Below are 19309 nucleotides of genomic sequence, written 5' to 3'. Positions count from 1 at the left end.
GACTGCCAGCAGTTCGATCCTAAACAGCTCAAGATTGATCCTTCCTTCCTCCCTCCCTTCCTCCCACCCCTCCCTCCCTCCTTGAATGCAGTATTACAGGCTGACTCTGCCCACTGCCAGGAGTTCAATCCTGACCGACTCAAGGTTGACTCAGCCTTCCATCCTTCTGAGCCTGGTAAAAGGAGGACCCAGATTGTTGGGGGCAAGAGGCTGACTCTGTAAAGTCGAGGACATTTAAAGGAGAAAAAAAAATCTAATGAAGCAATCATTAGGCCAAGATAGTTGGTGCAGGTAGCCCTCAACTTACAACCACAAGTGAGCCCAATATTTCTGTTGTTAAATGAGACATTTGTTAAGTGAGCTTTGGCCCTTTCTTGCAACAGTTGTTAAGTGAATCACGGCAGTTGTTAGGCTAGCAGCACGGTTGTTGAGTGAATCTCAATTCCCCATGGATTTTGCTTATTCAAAGGTTTGCAAAAGGGATCATGTGACTTTGGGACAAAGTAACGGTCGTAAGTATGAACCAGTTGCCAAGCATCTGAATTTTGATCACCCGATCGTGGGGATGCTACAGGGGCTGTAACTAAAAAACTACCTCACATTTTTGCAGTGATGTCGTAACTTTAAATGGTCACTAAATGAACAGTTGTAAGTTGGGGCCTGCCTGTATTTTGGGGTTCCTTGTCTTTTTTAATTGCAGGTTTTTAAGAGACTACTTTGGACATGTGGACGCCATGGGAGAGTAAACCCAAAAGGGTTTTTGAGTGTAGGAGTGATGCTTGTGCTACAACTGGAAACATAAAAAATATAGACCAGTGATGGCGAACCACTAATGCCCAAAGCGGAACATGTGTGTGCGCCTCCTGGAAACCCAAGACCAGCTGGCCTGTGCCTGCATGCCTGTTTTTGGGGTGCTTTTGGCCATTTTTTGAGCTTTTTTTTTTTTTTTTTTAACCATTTTCAGTCACTCTGGTGCCCACGAAGAGCAGCTGGCTGCCGTGCATGCTGGAAAGTTGAAGACCAGCTGGCCAAAACCCAGGCTGTTTTTCGGGGCGTTTTCCGGGTGTTTTTCCAGGTGCTCTGAAAACTGGCCTGAAAACGGCCATACATGCCTTGGACAACTGCCTGAAAATGGCCTGAAAACTGTCCAAAAAAACCAGCCTGTTTTTGGCCAATTTTAGCTGTTTTCAAGCTGTTTTCTGGCACTCCGGCGCCCACAAAAACCAACTGTTTAGTGCTTGTGTGCTGGAAACGGTGCACATTCCCACAGAGAGGGCTCTTCATGCCACCTCTGGCACATTTGCCATAGGTTGACTATCATGGATATGGACTATGCATAGAGAGCTTAATAGCATTAAAGTGCCTGCATTGTTTTATCATTTGTTTGGTGCTCACACTGTCCTAATAAATGAGTCATGAAAGGAAACATTTCCGTTAGGAATGGGTTTGAAACACGTACAGCGAGCCTTCTGTCACTTCTGTAATGTTTTAACAGTTTAACTATATATATGTCCGCTGAGAAAAAAAAAAAAAAAGCTCTTACGGAATTGAATGGAACTTGCTCCAAGATGTACCATATTTTTCGGACTGTAAGACGCACCGGTGTATAAGTCGCACCAAGATTTCAAAGAGGTAAGTAAGAAAAAAAAAGTTTTTGTCCTCCCCAGCCCCCAACAGCACTCTGCAGGCTTCAGCAGGGCTGGGGGAAGGCAAAAATGCCCCCCGTTTTGGCAAAAAACAGGCAGAAAATGGGCCATTTTTTGCAAAAAACAGAAGTGTTTTTGCCTTCCCCCAACTCTGCTGAAGCCTGCAGAGTGCTGTTGGGGGATGGGGGAAGGCCAAAATGTCTCATTTTTCACCTGTTTTTCGTAAAAATGGGATGTGGGGTGGGGCTTCGGGAGGCCAAAAATGGCTGTATTTGGTGTATAACGCACCAACATTTCCATGCTCTTTTAGGGGGGGGGAAGGTGTGTCTTATACTCTGCAAAATATGGAAATAGGCATTGGGTTGCCACCTATCAGCTTGAAAAATGATATTAGCAATTGGGTGCATGGGGGGAGAAGGCAGGTGTGGGGTTCTACCAGTTCGGACCTGTTAGGGCGAGCCGGTAGCTCCGACAATCAGCTGGGAGTGAACTGGTTCACTCCGGTAAGCAATTGGGCCTGCCCACCTATACTCTGTATTGCACTATCTTTGCAATGTCACCCAGCAGAAGGGATTGGATCCAGCCTGTGGGGTGCTTAGATCTGCCCCCGGAAACAGCAAAGGATTGGCCCGCGGTGTCTCTGTCAGTCGAAACAGAGTTTGGGAGAGCTGCACACAGCCCTCCCGAGCTCGATTTTCATTGGCAGAGGGTTGCAGGAGGCTGTCGTAGCCGAAAATGGAATTCAGAAGCCCATTTCCACTGGTAGAGTGTTCAGGCCACCACAGGCACCCCTGACAGGAGTGATGTCGAGCTGGCCATACCCCCTAGCTATGCCCATCCGCTCGAGGTCAAACACAGCCCTGATGCAGCCCTCAATGAAATCGACTTTGACACCCCTGACCTGGTGTTATTAAAGGCCAGGTATTTTTCTCTGGGTAGTCTAACAGGTGAGTCTCATCTCCATTTCCCAGCCAAGGGAACCAGCACTGTCTGAGGATACTTTTGTGGTCATGTAGCTGGAAGTGGTACCTATTTATCTACTTGCATTTGCGTGTGTTTGAAATGGGTCAGAGCTGAAACAAGGAACGGGAGCTCACCCCATCATGCAGTTCTCAGGACTTGAACAGCCCACTTAATGTTCACAAGCCCAGAGTGTTAACCGCTCAACCACCGCACCTCCAAGGCCAAGTTGATGTATAATAAATCCACCATTATCCATGTTTTGTCAGCCTGCTCTCTGTAACCAAGGCCTGGATTAGCCTGGGATGGGGTTGACTCTTCTCAGGGTTGTTTCTATGTGGGTTCATGTGTGGCATCAGCTTCACCAGGGTAAGTGGGTAAAGGTGGCAGCCCCAAAGTATTGATCGTGAGGTCTTTGGTGCTATCTGAGCTTGGTGGTTTTCTTGCAGACTTGTCCTTACCTTACTAGGTAACATCATCAGTGCTAGAAGGGTGGGGTTTTTTCTTGTTTCTATGCAAGTGTCTTGCTCTGCCAGTATTGGTGGGAGTGTTCTAGACCAGGGGTCACCAACATTTCAGACCTCAGGGACCACTAAATTCAGAATTTTAAATCCCGTGGACCACTAATATGATCTGCATAATGACTGGCTGGTTGGGCGTGGCTAGGTGGTCATGTGGCTGGGTGAGCATGGCCAACTTGATGTCACTCACAGCAAGCGTTGCCTCGCTGGCCTCTACACATTCCTCCTCTCCCAGCCATTCCTCGCCTGCCCGCCCGGGCTCCTTAGGGCCCCAACAGGAAGACGTTGCTGGAGCTAAGCAGCCACCATGAGAAAGAGTTTGCAAAACAGCTGGCTCAGTTCAAATTGGATCTGACCAAGAAGGAGGCCTCAGCAGAAGCACCTCACTCAGGACTACAAGCATAGGCTTTCCAAGCAGAGGGAAGACCTGTGGGAGTGCAAGGCCAGGTACCGGTGCCTGGAGGCTCTGCAGGCTGAGTGGTCAGCCAGTTCCAGGCCATGATGCAGTCCCACTGGAATGAGACCCTCTGGCTCTTCTCTACCAGCCATACTTCCCTCCAGCCTTCACCCAAAGCCCTTCACCAGGAGGCTGAAGAAGCTGGAATTTCTGCCCCCCTCCAACCTGCACAAAAAGACCCTGAAGGGGGGAGACTCTCTGCAGCAACGCAAGCATCCATTACACGTATCCCTCCCAGGGGCCGTAATTTGAGGACTCTTGATTTAGTGCAATATAAACAATGCAAATAATTTTTCTGTGGACCAGTAAAATGTTCTTGGGGTCCACCAGTGGTCCACGGACCACCAGTTCATGATCTCTGTTCTAGACAATTCTTTGATCAGGCTGTTGCTTATTGTTTGCTTGTCTTACTTGCCACAGAGTTTGAAATCTCTTGAGAGTCTGGAGAAGCAGAAGGCGGCTCATCCCTAGCAAAATTATGGCTTGACCTTGACCTTCTTAGGACCTTCCATCTGGTGTAGTCCCAAAGTCAACCACAACACACCTTGAAACTCACTGCCAGTTCCGAGCGTACCGATATATACAGTTATTGTAGGGAGGCCATAACTGAGCAGAGAAAATTATGCAAAGGTTTAAGGGTCATCCTAAATGCTTTTCTCTTATATCATTTGCTGACACCTGCTGACCATCTATTTCGTAACGATATCAATTTTATAGCTTCCTCTAATACAGGGGTGTCAAACTCGATTTCAGCGAGGGCCGCATCAGGGTTGTGTCTGACCTCAGAGGGCTGGATGGGCGTGGCCAGCTCAACATCACTTGTGTCGGGAGCACCTGTGGTGGCCTCGTGCTAAGGCAGGGCTTCCCTCAGACCCTCCCTCACTCTCATTATAATCTCCTTCCTTCCTTCCTTCTCCTTCCTTTTTCTTTCTTTCTTTGACTTTCCTCTTTTCCTTTCTCCTTTCCTGTCCCTTCTTGCATGCTCAAATGCAGAAGGGGAAATATTTCTCCTTTTGTTTTGTTTTTAGTTTGTTTTGATAGCCCTCTGCCAGTGGAAACGGAGCTTGGGGGGAGCACGCATGCATTCCCCCGAGCTCCATTTTTGCTGTCAGAGGGCCGCAAGTGATTATTGCAGCTGAAAATCAGGCCTAGGAGGGCCTCAACTGAAAATGGGGCCAGTCCTTTGCTCTTTCCAGGGTGGCCCCCGTGGACCAGATCTAAACACCCCATGGACCGCATCCGGCCCTCAGGCCTTGGGTTTGACACCCCTGTTCTAATAAATTCTGGGAGTTATTTTTTGGGGGAAAAATGAGTGAAGATCTTCTTCAGTCTGGTGGTTTCAAGAATTCCCCAAGAGAAAGGGTATGATTTAATCCCGTTTGGCAGTAGCCGCTAAAATCTTAGGGAAAAAAATATTGTCAAACAAAGATACAGAGGCTCTGCTATCAATTTTGGATTTAGGAAGGCAATATGGGTCACACTAGTCGGTAGATAGAAATTCAGTAAGGTTAATGGCAACTGTGTTAAAATATTCATGACTGGGAGAGACATGGGAACAAGGGCAGCCAATGAATAGGCATAGCAACTAAGTCAGTCAATGGGAGCTTAAACAGATCTGAGTCTGTGCAAAGAATTGAAACAGAAACTTAAGCAGTCTCCTGCTCTGAGAAGTAAACTAGCAGTCTATCTGGGCTTGTCTGCGGAAATGAAAGCTAACTGCTTGTGTTTGCCTGTAACTCTCTGCCTTGTGTTTCCTCGGAAGAATCACCTGTTGGTATTGTACATTTATTCATCTATTCTTATGGATATAAAGAAGTTAATGAATCCAGCTGAATCAATTATCTATGTGTGCTTTCTGGATTTGATTTTTCTGCAACAAACTCTGACAAACCGTACCTAGAACTGCAGTATTGATTTATGTTTAAACCGTCCTATTTCTTTTTAAAAAAAAACAATTCTCAAAAACCAGTATTTAACATGAGGATTTGCTTTCTGAAACTCAAAAAAACCAGTTGACCTTTGAAATAAATAAAATAAAAGACCTTACAAAAGAGAGACTGTGTCTTTAGCATAAACTGGCATACTGCTGTCCTAGTTCTGATTTTTCATCTGCCAGCCATAATCACATCATGGCAATTCAATATTTTTGACCACTGAACTGAAGTGATTTGATGCCTGATTGAGTGTGTGCACAAATTGCTGCATAAAAAGAGAACATATCCCAATTACTGCTCTCGTCCCTCTTCTCCCCCACAGTTGCATGCAAAAATAATTATGCAAAAAACAGCCTCTTTGGTACATAAGCTGTCAATATTGCTCCTTTTAGCCTTGGATGAGATCAGAGTCAGGAGTCTTTATTGCTCAAATTGTGATGATTTGACGCCTGCTGATTGATTGGCAGGCACAACTGACATGGGCAAAACCTTAATCACAATACTAGCAATATCATGAGGGACGCAGTGGCTCAGGGGCTAAGAAGCTGAGCTTGTCGATCAGAAAGGTTGGCAGTTCAGCGGTTTGAATCCTGAGCGCTGTGTAATGGAGTGAGCTCCTGTTACTTGTCCCAGTTTCTGCCAACCTAGCAGTTCGAAAGCACGTAAAAATGCAAGTAGAAAAATAGGAACCAACTTTGGTGGGAAGGTAACAGCGTTCCCTGCGCCTTTGGCAATTAGTCATGCCGGTCACATGACCATGGAGACGTCTTTGGACAGCACTGGTTCTTTGGCTTTGAAACGGAGATCAGCACCGCGCCCTAGAGTTGGGAACGACTAGCACATATGTGCGAGGGGATCCATCCTTCCAGCAACTCTACCAACGGGCATCATAAGGCAAAAAATGGATCAAACAATAATGGCATATAATTATCCTTGGCTGTGAAGTCGTCTAAGGATGCTGCATGGCCGTTTTGTTTTGTGAGGCTACAGAAATGCCACTGTTGTGGCCTGTTGGCGCTCCAGCAGTTAAATCAGAGCAGGAGGAAAAGGCGTGGGGGTCAGGGTCAGCATCAAGGCAACCTGAGAGCTCCGAGGGGGGAAAGGGGATGGAGTTGGCAGAGAGAGAGAGAGAGAGACAGAGGTGGAGCTAGGCTGTCTGTCAACCCTCAGATGGAGAGTCAACAGCCCTCAGGTCTGGAGGTAGCTGATGAAGAAGAGGAGGAACAGTTGGGTCCAGTGGCTGATGCACAGAAGGCAGAGGAGAGAAGAGCAGTAGAAATCTATGGGCTGGTCCTTGGGACGGAAGAGCCACCGCTAGTAGCGAAGCCACACCCTAGCACTGGGGATAAAAGTCAATGGGCGGAGATGAATAGATGTAGCAGACAACTATTCATCTTCCAGCTGGATGGACTTGTTAGCTTGCGTTGAGAGAGAAACTTTTTTGCCCAGAGCTGCCGGCACTCCTAATAAAGGAATCTTTCGAGTTCACTTCAGAGAGTTTGTCGTGTTTGGGGAGCTGGGTCAGAACAGCCACCTAGATATAATACCAGACAGTCACTTCCAGCTGTGACGATGATGTTTAAGTTAGTGCCTTGGAGACAGCAGCCGAAACACAACACTCAGACTCACATATTGATTAAGTAGGTGTAAATTTAGCATTACAACCAGGGGTGGGATTGAAACATTTTAGCAACCAGTTCCCTGCCCGGTTACTTGGTGGGCATGGCCATGGGGGTGTGGCCTATTCAGCCTCCTGCACCATGGGGGAGGGCTATTTTCACCCTCCTAGGCTCCAGAGGATTTCCTCAAGACTCCGGGAGGGTGAAAACGGCCTCCCCTGAGCTCTGGAGTCCCAGGCCAGAAACAGGCCCATTTCTGGACTTCCGTAACTTCTGGAAGGCCCATTTCTGCTCTCCCATCCTGCTCCACCCCTCCCAGAGCCTCTACGCAGGCCCTGCACTTACCTGGCATGATGAATGGGCCACGTAGAGACTCCTGGGAGGGAGGGTGGGCGAGGCCAGCCAGTCTTTCCAACTACCAGCTTGGCGAACCAGGTGCAAAATTAGCATCCGGTTCATTCGAACTGGTCCGAACTGGCTGAATCCCACTTCTGGTTACAACCCACAAATGAATGTTGTCATCACGCTATACTTTGTTGCAGAAAAAACCTAACAGAAGGCAATTCTTGGGGAAGTCCACAAATCTAATAGTCATAATTGTTCCATCATATCTTGCCTCAAATTGGGAGCAAGGATACCCACACAACGACAAAAGAGGTTTTGCAAAAGTCACGTCGCTTAGACACTTAGTCCTTGACTTACAACACCTCGCTTAGTGACTGATCAAAGTTACAAAAAAGGGACTTATTTCTAAGGCACTTATTATTATTACTATTTTTCACACTTACGAATCTTGCAGCATTCCTCGTGGTCAAGGGATTTACATTCGGTTGCTTGGCAACTGACTCACATTTATGACGGTTGTAGTGCCCCGGGGTCATGTGATCCCCTTTTGTGACCTCCTGACAAGCAAAGTCAAGGGGGGGAAAACCCGATTCACTTAACAAACATGTGACTCACTTAGCAACTGCTGTGATTCACTTAACAACCCTGGCAAGAATAAGCTGGGACAAAACTCCCTCAACAAATGTCTCACTTAGCGATGTAAATTTTGGGCTTGATTGTGATCGTACGGTGAGGACTACCCTGCAGGGTTCCATCCTACCTTTCCTCAAATTGGGAGCCACATTACTAAGAGTGGCACTTAGTAGTTGTGGGTGGTACACTCTAACCTCTATAGGGTTTCCTGCCTAAGCGGGGGGTTGGACTAGAAGACCTCCAAGGTCCCTCCCAACTCTGTTATTCCATTCCATTCCATTCTATTCTATTCTAAATCCTTGGAGTTATTCTTTTGGGTAAAAAACTGAGTAAAGATCTTCTTCCAGTCTTGCAAAAATGGTGGTTTCAAGAATTTCCTAAGGAAAAGGCTATGATTTAATTCCATTTGGCAGTAGCCGCTAAAACCTTGTTAAGGTTTAGGATGGGGGGGGGGAATTGTTAGAAAGGCAACGTGGGTCATACTGATCGATACATAGAAATCCAATAAGCTTAAATGGCAACCGTACCTTGGATTGCAGCTGTATCCTAGGTATCAATTTATCTTTAAACCAAGCTATTTTTTAAAATAAATAAGTCTCAAAAAGCAATATTTAACATGAGGCTTTGCTCCCTGAAACTCAAAAAAAAAAAAAAATCAGTTGACCTCCAGAGGACTGACGTCTAACAGATTTCTGTTTAGCGCAGGAGTCGCAACCTGTGGCTCTGGTGCCGCATGTGGCTCTTTTCATCCCTCTGCTGCGGCTCCCTGTCACCAGTAGCTCCACAATTGATAGGGCTTTTGGTTAGGACAGGTAGAGGAAAAAGGATGCTGTGCTAGGAGGAGACTCTATGGTGGAGGAACTGAAATTCCAGCCAACCGCGGAAAAAGGATGCCGCAGTAGGAGGAGACTCTATGGTGGGGGAACAGGACTTCCGGTCAGCTCCAGAATTGAATGGGGGGCTTTCCTTTAGGACTTTGTGGCTCTTTGAGTGTTTACGATTTCCGACCCCTGGTTTAAGCAAGCTTTCGAACATCCCGGCTTAAAATTTTAAATGGTAGGACAGTACCTGAAATTCCATCCCATAGTTTTCCCGGCAGAATTCCCGTAGCTTGGGATACACATGTTCTCGTAAAGCATTCCTTTCTGCAACTGTATCTGTAAGTGAGGAGGTGAAAAAACAAAATGAAACAATGAAAAACATTGTATTTATAGCTCGGTCGTTTTATGGAGAAAAGAGAACATTTATTTTAAAAATTGTGAATGCAAGCGTAAGGCAGAAACCTTGATTCTGTGCTCTAGGGAATAGCTTGTTGAACAGAAAACACTTACTGTGACATTTACTCAAATTTAGTTGAACACTTATGGCAATAATTCAGCATAATGTTTATACACAACACAGATTTCAGATGTATTTTTATTTTTTAAGGAAGCAGTAGCCCTGGAAAGATAAGACCAGCAGCAATCAAGCCATCATAAGGAAGCCTTGAAACCTCTGACTGTGACAATAATTCAGTGTGACATCTAAAGTATATATATTTTGAACACTCTACTTTTTTCATCCTGTCTCTTGTGGATATTCTGAGGTTGTTGTCTTTCATAGGAATGCTGTCTTACTCAGTGGTGGGATTCAATTTTTTTTACTACCGGTTCTGTGGGCGTGGCTTGGCTTGGTGGGCATGGCAGGAGAAGGATACTGTAGTATCTCCATTCCTTCCCCACTCCAGGGGAAAGATACTGTAAAATCTCTATACCCTCCCCACTTCAGGGGAAGGATACTGCAAAATCTCCATTCCCTCCCACTCCAGGGGAAAGATACTGTAAAATCTCCATACCCTCTCCACTTCAGAGGAAGGATACTGCAAAATCTCCATTCCCTCCCCACTCCATGGGAAGGATACTGCAAAATCCATATTCCCCCCCAACTCCAGGGGAAAGATACTGTAAAATCTCCATACCCTCCCTACTTCAGAGGAAGGATACTGCAAAATCTCCATTCCCTCCACACTTCAGGGGAAGGATACTGCAAAATCCATATTCCCTCCCACTCCAGGGGAAAGATACTGTAAAATCTCCATTCCCTCCCCTCTCCAGGGGAAGGATATTGCAAAATTCCTATTCCCTCCCCACTCCAGGTGAAAGATACTGTAAAATCTCCATTCCCTCCCCACTTCAGGGGGATATTGCAAAATCCCCATTCCCTCCCCACTCCAGGGGAAGGATACTGCAAAATCTCTATTCCCTCCAACTCCAGGGGAAGGATACCATAAAATTTCCATTCCCTCCCTACTCCAGGGGAAGGATACTGCAAAATCTCCATTCCCTCCCCATCAGCTGGCACTTGGGAGGCAAAAAATTGATGGGGGTGGGGCCAGCAAAAGGTGGTATTTACTGGTTCTCTGAACTACTCAAAATTTCCACTACCAGTTCTCCAGAACTGGTCAGAACCTGCTGAATACCACCTCTGGTCTTACTCCACAAAAGCAGACCGTGAAGTTCTTCTTTTTTTAAAAAAATAATATTTATTACATTTTCCAACATTTAAAAAACAACAACACAAATTTACACTTGTAACAGCTTTTCCATATCGGTATATATTTTCCGTAACAATCCTATTTACAAAAAATTCTATCTCTATACCACTATCCTAAGTTATATCCTTATTTAAATACTCCATATATATTATACTTTTACCCTTTATACCTTAAGTTTTACATTTACTTTCAAGCCAGGTATAACATCTATTCCAAATTTGATAATACTTGGTTTCTTCCCTCTCCTTCATTTCCATAGACACTCTATCCATTTCTGCACATTCATAGATTTTCTTTCTTATAATCGAATCTGGGGCGATATCTGCTTGTTTCCAGTTCTGTGCTAATACAATTCTACTTGCAGTTTAATAATTTTTTCTCCATTTTTGCATCAAAGATTCCCAGGAGAAATAATTCTGGCTTCAGCTCTATCTTTTGCTCAGTTATCTCTTCCAGCCACTTCCTTATCTTGCGCCAATATTTTCCAACCTCGGGGCAGGTCCACCACATGTGATAGAACGTTTATACCCACACCTCCAATGTTCCGGCGATCAGTTTGGGAACATCTTAGCCATTCTAGTTGGTGGTAGATGCCGTGAAGTTCTAAAGAGACAGAAGAATTTCCAAGAGTTTTGGAAATTAGATCAGCTTCTGAATTAACTCCAACTTTAGTGAGATGATGGAAAGCTCAAATTCATCACATTTATTTAGGCACAAGAACAGTTGGGGGACTTTAGATCAAGGGTATCAAACTCATGATAGAGAAGAGCAACAAAGAGGATTAGGGGACTGGAGGCTGAAACATATGAGGAACGGTTGCAGGAACTGGGCATGTCTACTTTAAGGAAAAGAAGGACTAGGGGAAACATGATAACAGTCTTCCAATATCTCTGGGGCTGCCCCAAAGAAGAGAAAGTCAAGCTATTCTCCAAAGCACCTGAGGGCAGGAAAAGAAGCAATGGGTGGAAACTCATCAAGGAGAGAAGCAACCTGGAATTAGGGAGAAATTTCCTGACGGTGAGAACAATTAATCAGTGGAACAACTTGCCTCCAGAAGTTGTGAATGCTCCAACACTGGAAGTTTTTAAGAAGATTTGGATTTGTCTGAAGTGGTGTAGGGTTTCCTGTCTGAGCATGGGGTTGGACTAGAAGACCTCCAAGGTCCCTTCCAACTGGAAGACAGCGTTGTCCGAAGACAAGTACATAGTCATGTGGCCGGCATGACTAAACACCAAAAGTGCACAGAGCGCTGTTACCTTCCCACCAAAGGTGGTTCCTATTTTTCCTACTTGCATTTTTACATGCTTTCGAACTGCTAGGTTGGCAGAAGCTGGGACAAGTAACAGGAGCTCACTCCTTTAAACGGCACTAGGGATTCAAACTGCCAACCTTCTGGTCAACAAGCTCAACATCTTAGCCACTGAGCCACTGCGTCCCTTTTCCAAAACTGTAAGAGAAATCAAATGCTTTTAGTGCCAAGCAAATTGTTTTAACCATAAATTAAGAGTTAAAACTTTTTTCAATTTAACTGACCTCCTTTCTACTCTCATGTGTAAAACTGCAAAATTTACCTGTTGAGATACCCTCAAAGCAGCAACAAAATCTGCAGTGAACTTTTTCCTCTATGATTAAAGTTTGCGATATTTAAAGAAGGTAATTTTGCCTTCTTTTAGGTCGGTTCAGAGATCATGTATTTCTTTAGTTATATCCTGTGGTTTCCACTAAAAGCAGTGTTTCCATGCTTAATTACTTCCAATGTTTGAATGGGCTATTAAGTCAATTAACGGCAAAACTGAACCAGCTTCTTTGGAGCTCAAAAGCTGGGATGATCAGAGTTCTACACAACAAATAAAGAACAGAGTTGGAAGGGATCTTGGAGGTCTTCTAGTCCAACCCCCTGCTTCAGCAGGAGACCCAATATTAGGGGTCTGCAACCTCAAACTCTCAATGAGCCATTTGGACCAGTTTCCCACAAAAAAGAAAACACCAGGAGCCACAAAATCTGGATGGGTGTGGCCAATTCAACATCACTCACTGCCACCCAGTTACATGGCAACCCCCAGCCACACCTAATCAGGTTTTGTAGCTCCTGGTGTTTTCTGTGGGAAACAGGTATCTCTCTCTGTGTATCTCTCTTTCTTTTTCTTTTTCTGTCTGTCTGTCTCTCTGTTTCATTTTTCTCTCTTCTCTTTCAGGCCAGGCGAGGAGTGTCTGGAAGGGGAGGGCAAAGAGCGGGGCCAGCCAGAGGTGGTATTCAGCAGGTTCTGACCAGTTCTGGAGAACCAGTAGCAGAAATGAAATTTTGAGTAGCTTGGAGAACTGGTAAATACCACCTCTGGCTGGCCCCGCCCCCATCTATTCCCTGCCTCCCGAGTCCCAGCTGATCGGGAGGGAACAGGGATTTTGCAGTAACCTTCCCCTAGAGTGGGGTGGGAATGGGGATTTTGCAGTATCCTTCCCCTAGAGTGGGGTGGGAATGGGGATTTTGCAGTATCCTTCCTCTGCCATGCCCACCAAGCCACACCCACCAAGCCATGCCCACAGAACCGGTAGTAAAAATTTTTGAATCCCACCAATGGGGCCAGCCAGTGGTGGATTCAGCCGACAGGGAGCCTCAGCAGGGCATTGAAAGAGCCGTATGCGGCTCCAGAGCCACAGTTTGCCAACACACGCCCTATACCAGGGGTGTCCAAACTTGGGAACTTTGAGACTTGTGGACTTCAACTCCCAGAATTTTCTGGGAGTTGAAGTCCACAAGTCTTAAAGTTCCCAAGTTTGGACACCCCTGCCCTATACCATTTCAGACAAATGATTGTCCAGTATCTTCTTGAAAGCCTCCAGTGATGGAGCACCCACAGCTTCTGAAGGCAACTTCTGTTCCACTGATTAATTGTTCTCATTGTCAAGAAATTCCTTCTCAATTCTACGTCAGTTCTCTCCTTGTTTAGTTTCCATCCATTGCTTCTTATCTTGCATTTTGGTGCTTTGGAGAATAGGTTGACCCATTCTTCTTTGAGGGAGCCCCTCAAATATTGGAAGACTGCTATCATGTCCCCTCCTAATCCTTCCTTTCTCTAGAGTGAACACACAAACCCAGTTCCTGCAACCGTTCTTCATCTGTTTTAGCCTCCAGCCCCCTAATCATTTTTGTTGCTATTCTCTGCACTCTTTCCAGAGTCTCAACATCTTTTCCATATCGTGGTGACCAGAACTGAATGCAGTATTCCCAGTGTGGTCTTACTAAAGCTTCGTAAAGTGGTACTACAACTTCATGTGATCTTGATTCTATCCCTCTATTAATATAATCTAGGATTGCATTGGGTTTTTTTGAGTGCTGCTGCACACTGTTGGCTCATATTTAAGTGATTGTCCTCTAGGATGCCAAAATCCCTCTCACAGTTACTGGCATTAAGCCAAGGTTCACCTAGTCTATAGAACTGTCGTGATTCGATTAAATGAAGGAGAAAAGACTGAAAATTAGCCAGTTATAGAGTTCAGCAAGGGACATGGTGGCTTAGTGGCTAAAACACTGAGCTTGTTGACCAGAAAGGTCGATAGTCCAGCGGTTCGAATCCCTAGTGCCGTGTAACGGAGGGAGCTCCCGGGACTTGTCCCAGCTTCTGCCAACCTAGCAGTTTGAAAGCATGTAAAAATGCAAGTAGAAAAAATCGGAACCACTTTGGTGGGAAGGGAACAGAGTTCCATGTGCCTTTGGTGTTTACTCATGCCGGCCACATGACCACGGAGACATCTTCGGACAGCGCTGGCTCTTCGGCTTTGAAACGGAGATGAGCACTGCACCCTAGAGTCAGGAACGACTAGCACATATGTGCAAGGGGAGCCTTTAGAGTTCAGCAACTGACTTGTTCTATTCTTGTATTCCTGAAATTTCTACACCTAGGAACTAAAATTGAACTATCATAAAGTTCAAATGAATGCAATTATTCAGGAAAACCTTCAAAGAATGAGGAGACCTAGTTTGGCTTAATTATGGAAATTTATTTTTACTCAAATAAGTGAAATTCAGCATGCATAATATACAGTGTGTTTAAAAAGGCTAGCAAATTTGTTTTACCATGTACCTCAATATATCGGATTGTTGGAAAAAACAATAACGGTAAATAAGAAGGAATAAATTAATTGGGATGACTGACAGGTCATCCAATTTAAATTGTATAAATTTATAGCACCCACACCTTTTCAAGGTGGGATCGCTACCAAATGAGTCTACTTGATAACGAAATAAAACAATTCAGTTTTTATTTTAAATGTGGAAGGAGATTTTTAAATATCTGCCTTTGGAGAAGGCAAATAATGTTCCTTTATCATTGCTAACGTGGAAAGGAAAAAGTTAATTTTTGAATCGTATGAATTAAGTACTGTGATATCAGCCTGTACTAAAGATAACATCTATAAAAATGCAGACCAAAATAACAATTGCTTCTTTCTTCTTGAAGTCATAATGATTATATGATTGCACATTCCTATTCTGGCAGCATGATCTTATTTATTGGAATGTAATATTTAGGGCCATAAATATGAATCCAGACGTATTATTCCTGCTTGTTTAAAGAGGCTGAGCCAATGTTATGGACTGTAGGCAAAAAAAGAGGAACAAATATATACAAATATCCTGTCTTAATCCAGAATAACTTTCCACGGGCCATGGTACTATGAATTCTGCTCATTCACATCCAGCAGTCTTTGAATTTCAAGGGAGGATTTACAGTCACAGACCTTATCTGGCTTGGAGAGCTGCCAGGCCGACATCTGCAAAACTTGGCAAGGAATCTCGGAGAGTCACAAACCAATTAAGCGAACTAATGGTCTCCTGCAAACTCCACTCCCCTTTCGCTCCTCTTTTATTTTCTTCTGGGAGGGGCCATTCATCATCCACCTGTGGTCTTACTCCAAGTCAACCCTGTTCTTTAGCTGTTCCCTTCGTCTGGCAACTCTGCGCATGCACACACTGGGAACAGGCTCCAGCTGTTCATCTGCCCCACTGATGTCTGACTCTGAAGGCAGCTGGAAACTGTCAGATGGCCCTGGCCCCCTCCCTGCCTTCGACACAGAGCCCTCATCAGAGCCTTCCCCAGACTCCAGGACTGGCTCATCTTCCTCCCCAACCTCCTCACTATCTGAATCCGCTGCCAGCTCCGCTGGCTGCTGGTGAGCCTCCTCCTCCTCCTCCTCCTCCTCCTCCTCCTCCTCCTCCTCCTCCTCCTCCTCCTCCTCCTCCTCCTCCCAAACCCCATTGCCTGGGGTTGCACTGACCATGTCCCCAGTTGGGTTATGAAATATCTGTACGAAAGCCACCAAGCTCAAAAAACACCAGGGATCAGCCAGTTCAACTCTAAGCTACAAATACTATTTTCTATACGAAATGTTCATCTTTGCATGCTAGATCAATATTGCTTCCTCCTCTAATATTCTCCAGTAACACCCACTGACTGTTTGCGGTTCTGCCTAGACTTTCATCCGACTCTTTTCCAAACATGGTGGACAGGAAGCAATTGGATTTGTTACCGTTTCCTCCTTGGGGGGATTCCCGAGCTCCAGGATCTCGGAATTGAATGATACTTTCTCCCACGGGGCTGATTGGCAAACACAAAGCATCCATTGCTGCTCTAAGAAAGTTCTCGGGGGGAAGACGGATCGTTTCAGTCTACCCAGTTTTATTACTGTCTCTATGATTCTTTCTTTCCCCCCACCTTCCAATGTATGCTGTTTTAAGTAGGTTGCGTGACTATCAGCATAAGCAGAGATGATCCTAAAAGTCACCAAGTTGAAATGCACCCATGCCTTTAGAATAGAATAGAATAGAATAGAATAATAAGGAATGGAATGGAATAGAACAGAATATTGGAGAATAGAATAGAATAGAAGAATAAAGAATGGAATGGAATAGAACAGACTAGAATATTGGAGAACAGAACAGAATAGAATAGAAGAATAAGGAATGGAATGGAATGGAATAGAGCAGAATATTGGAGAATAGAATAGAATAGAATAGAATAGAATAAAAGAATAAAGAATGGAATAGAATAGAATAGAATAGAATATTGGAATATAGAACAGACTAGAATATTGGAGAATAGAATAGAGTAGTATAAAATAATAAAGAATGGAATGGAATGAAAAGGAATAGAGTAGAGTAGAGTAGAGTAGAGTAGAGTAGAATAGAATAGAATAGAATGGAATAGAATAAAAGAATAAAGAATGGAATGGAATGGAATAGAGCAGAATAGAAAATTGGAGAATAGAATAGAATAGAATAGAAGAATAAAGAATGGAATGGAATAGAATAGAATATTGGAATATAGAATGGAATAGAATATTGGAATATAGAATAGAATAGAATAAAATAATAAAGAATGGAATGGAATGAAAAGGAATAGAGTAGAGTAGAGTAGAATAGAATAGAAGAATAAAGAATGGAATGGAATAGAATAGAATATTGGAATATAGAATAGAATAGAATAGAATAGAAGCTGGAAGGGACCTTGGTGGTCTTGCAATCCAGCCCCCTGCTCAAGCAGGAGATCCTATACCAGTGATGGCGAACCTTTTCGGCATCAAGTGCTGAAAAGTGAGCATTTTGTGTGCTCGTCTGGGCTGTGATCTGGAAGAGGAGCTTCCCAGGGGGCATGTGCACACTGGAAAATGAATTTCTGGTTTCCAGCGCATGCACGCATGCCAGCCAGAAAATCCTCTGGTTACTGCCGCGCATGCGCAGGTGCCGATCAGCTGGGTCACACACATGCTGGAAAATGAAAGACCATCTCTTCCGGTTTCCAGCACTGCCGCATGCAGAAAGACCAGCTGATTATCACTTGCGCATGCACACCAGAAACACAGAAGAAGAAGGGGCAACGCCATGCATGCCAGGCAACATGGCTCCATGTACCACTTTGGACACACATGCCATAGGTTCACCACCTCAGACAAGTGACTATCTGGTTTCTTCTTAAAAACCTCCAGTGGTGGAGGACTTAAAACTTCTGAAGTCAACTTCTGTTCCACTGGTTAACAGTCCTCATTGTTAGGAATTTTCTCCTTCATTCCGGATTGCTTCTCTCTTTGGTTAGTTTCCAACCATTCTTTCTTGCCCTGCCTTTAGGTGATTTGGGTGAGAACAATTTGACCCCTTCTTCTTTGGGCAGCCCCTTAAATACTGGAAGGCTGCTGTCATGTCACCCCCTAGTCCTTCATTTCTCTAGACTAGCCAAACCCAAAGCCTGTAGCCGTTCTTCTTCCTATGTTTTAGCCTCCAGGCCTTTGATCGTTTGAGTTGCCCTTCTCCAAAGTCTCCACATCTTTTTTGTAGTGCAGTGACCAGTGATGGGATCCAGCCGGTTCGGGCTGGTTTAGGGGAGCCAGTTATTAAATTGCTGGCTGGCCCCGCCCCTTCCTGCCTACATGCCCCGGGTCTCTGGCTCCCAGGTAAGTGAAGGAGACTTACTAGGCCCAAAACGGGGTGTGGGGGTGTGTGGCGCCCACCCACCCCAGCCCATTTTTGCTCCCAGGAGGCTGCAGGAGGCTGAGTACTGCCTGTCACGCCCCCTGTCCCTGTCCCCTCATCCGGCCATTAGGGCAGAGAACCAGTTGTTAAATTATTTGAATCCCACCACTGGTGGTGACCAAAATTGGTTGCGGTATTCCAGGTGTGGTCTTTACTAGAGTTTTACAGAGTGGTAGTAGTACTTCTGTCAGGGGAAAAAACACCCTGTTAGAAATCGATGGACCGTGGCTGATTCCCTTCCGCATATCTTTTGAGATATTTAGAAAAGAAATAGTCTTTAAGAAAATATTCTAATTAATAAACAAACTTTAATAATAAAATAATAAAAGTAGATGAAACAGAAATAACTAATTGGTTACATTTTGATAATGAAAGCTACGTTTGCCAAAGTTGGCTGCCGAACAAAGAAGAGAGGAATTTTGGAATGTGTAACGCGTGCGCAATAAATCACTTTCAGATAAGAACCCTTTTTTTGTTTTATGACCTGCGCAATAAATCTTTCTTAGTTTAACTCTTGAGTGTCAATTCAGGCAGTTCAGGCCTAGCAAACTTTTTAACATCGTGACACCCCTTCTTTTGCTAGTCTGGGCTGACGTCATCAAATCATCAATTAAGGCACATCTTCTTTCGCAGATACTCGTGTTGATTTGCGGCAAGTGGTTTGTTAAGCATGTCTGCAATCTGATCATGTGTAGAAACATATTGCAATTTAACAAAACCTTGCTTAACTAATTGTTTTGTGTTTTGATAACGAATGTCAATGTGTCTGGACCTAGAACCTGTAAAATGTGACTCAGAAATATAAACAACAGATACATTATCTTCCATCACGGTGATTGGTCGAATCGGACGTGTCCAGATATCTGTGATCAAAGCATCAAACCACGTTAGAGAATTACAAGCATCTGAAACACAAGCATATTCAGCTTCAGTAGATGAACATGAAACAAAACTCTGTTTTCTCACTTGCCAGTAAACAGGACAACCATTTAGGAACATCATGTAACCAGAAGTGCTTTTGCGTGACTTCTTGTCGCTCGCCCAGTCGGCGTCGGCAAAACAAATCAACTTTGGTTGATCAGTGTGTGTTGGTTCTAGCAATAACTTCATGTGTTTAGTGTGTTTTAGGTATTTCAACA

The 19309-nt window shown here is 44.5% G+C and overlaps 1 protein-coding gene across 1 annotated transcript in view; it reads right to left on the bottom strand.

Annotated features, from left to right (window-relative positions):
* The window catches only part of NWD2 (NACHT and WD repeat domain containing 2), an 88214-nt gene that overhangs the window by 43006 nt on the left and 25899 nt on the right, over positions 1-19309 (bottom strand). The window contains exon 2 of the mRNA XM_081959807.1: positions 9184-9272. Within this exon, the coding sequence (XP_081815933.1) occupies positions 9184-9272 (89 nt within the window). The remainder of the gene's footprint in view (positions 1-9183; positions 9273-19309) is intronic.

Source organism: Natrix helvetica (assembly GCF_964273705.1).
Source record: "Natrix helvetica genome assembly, chromosome: 7".
Taxonomy (NCBI): Eukaryota; Metazoa; Chordata; class Lepidosauria; order Squamata; family Natricidae; genus Natrix; species Natrix helvetica.
The sequence above is the reverse complement of the archived record's forward strand: the minus strand, read 5'-3'. Positions and strand labels throughout refer to the sequence as shown.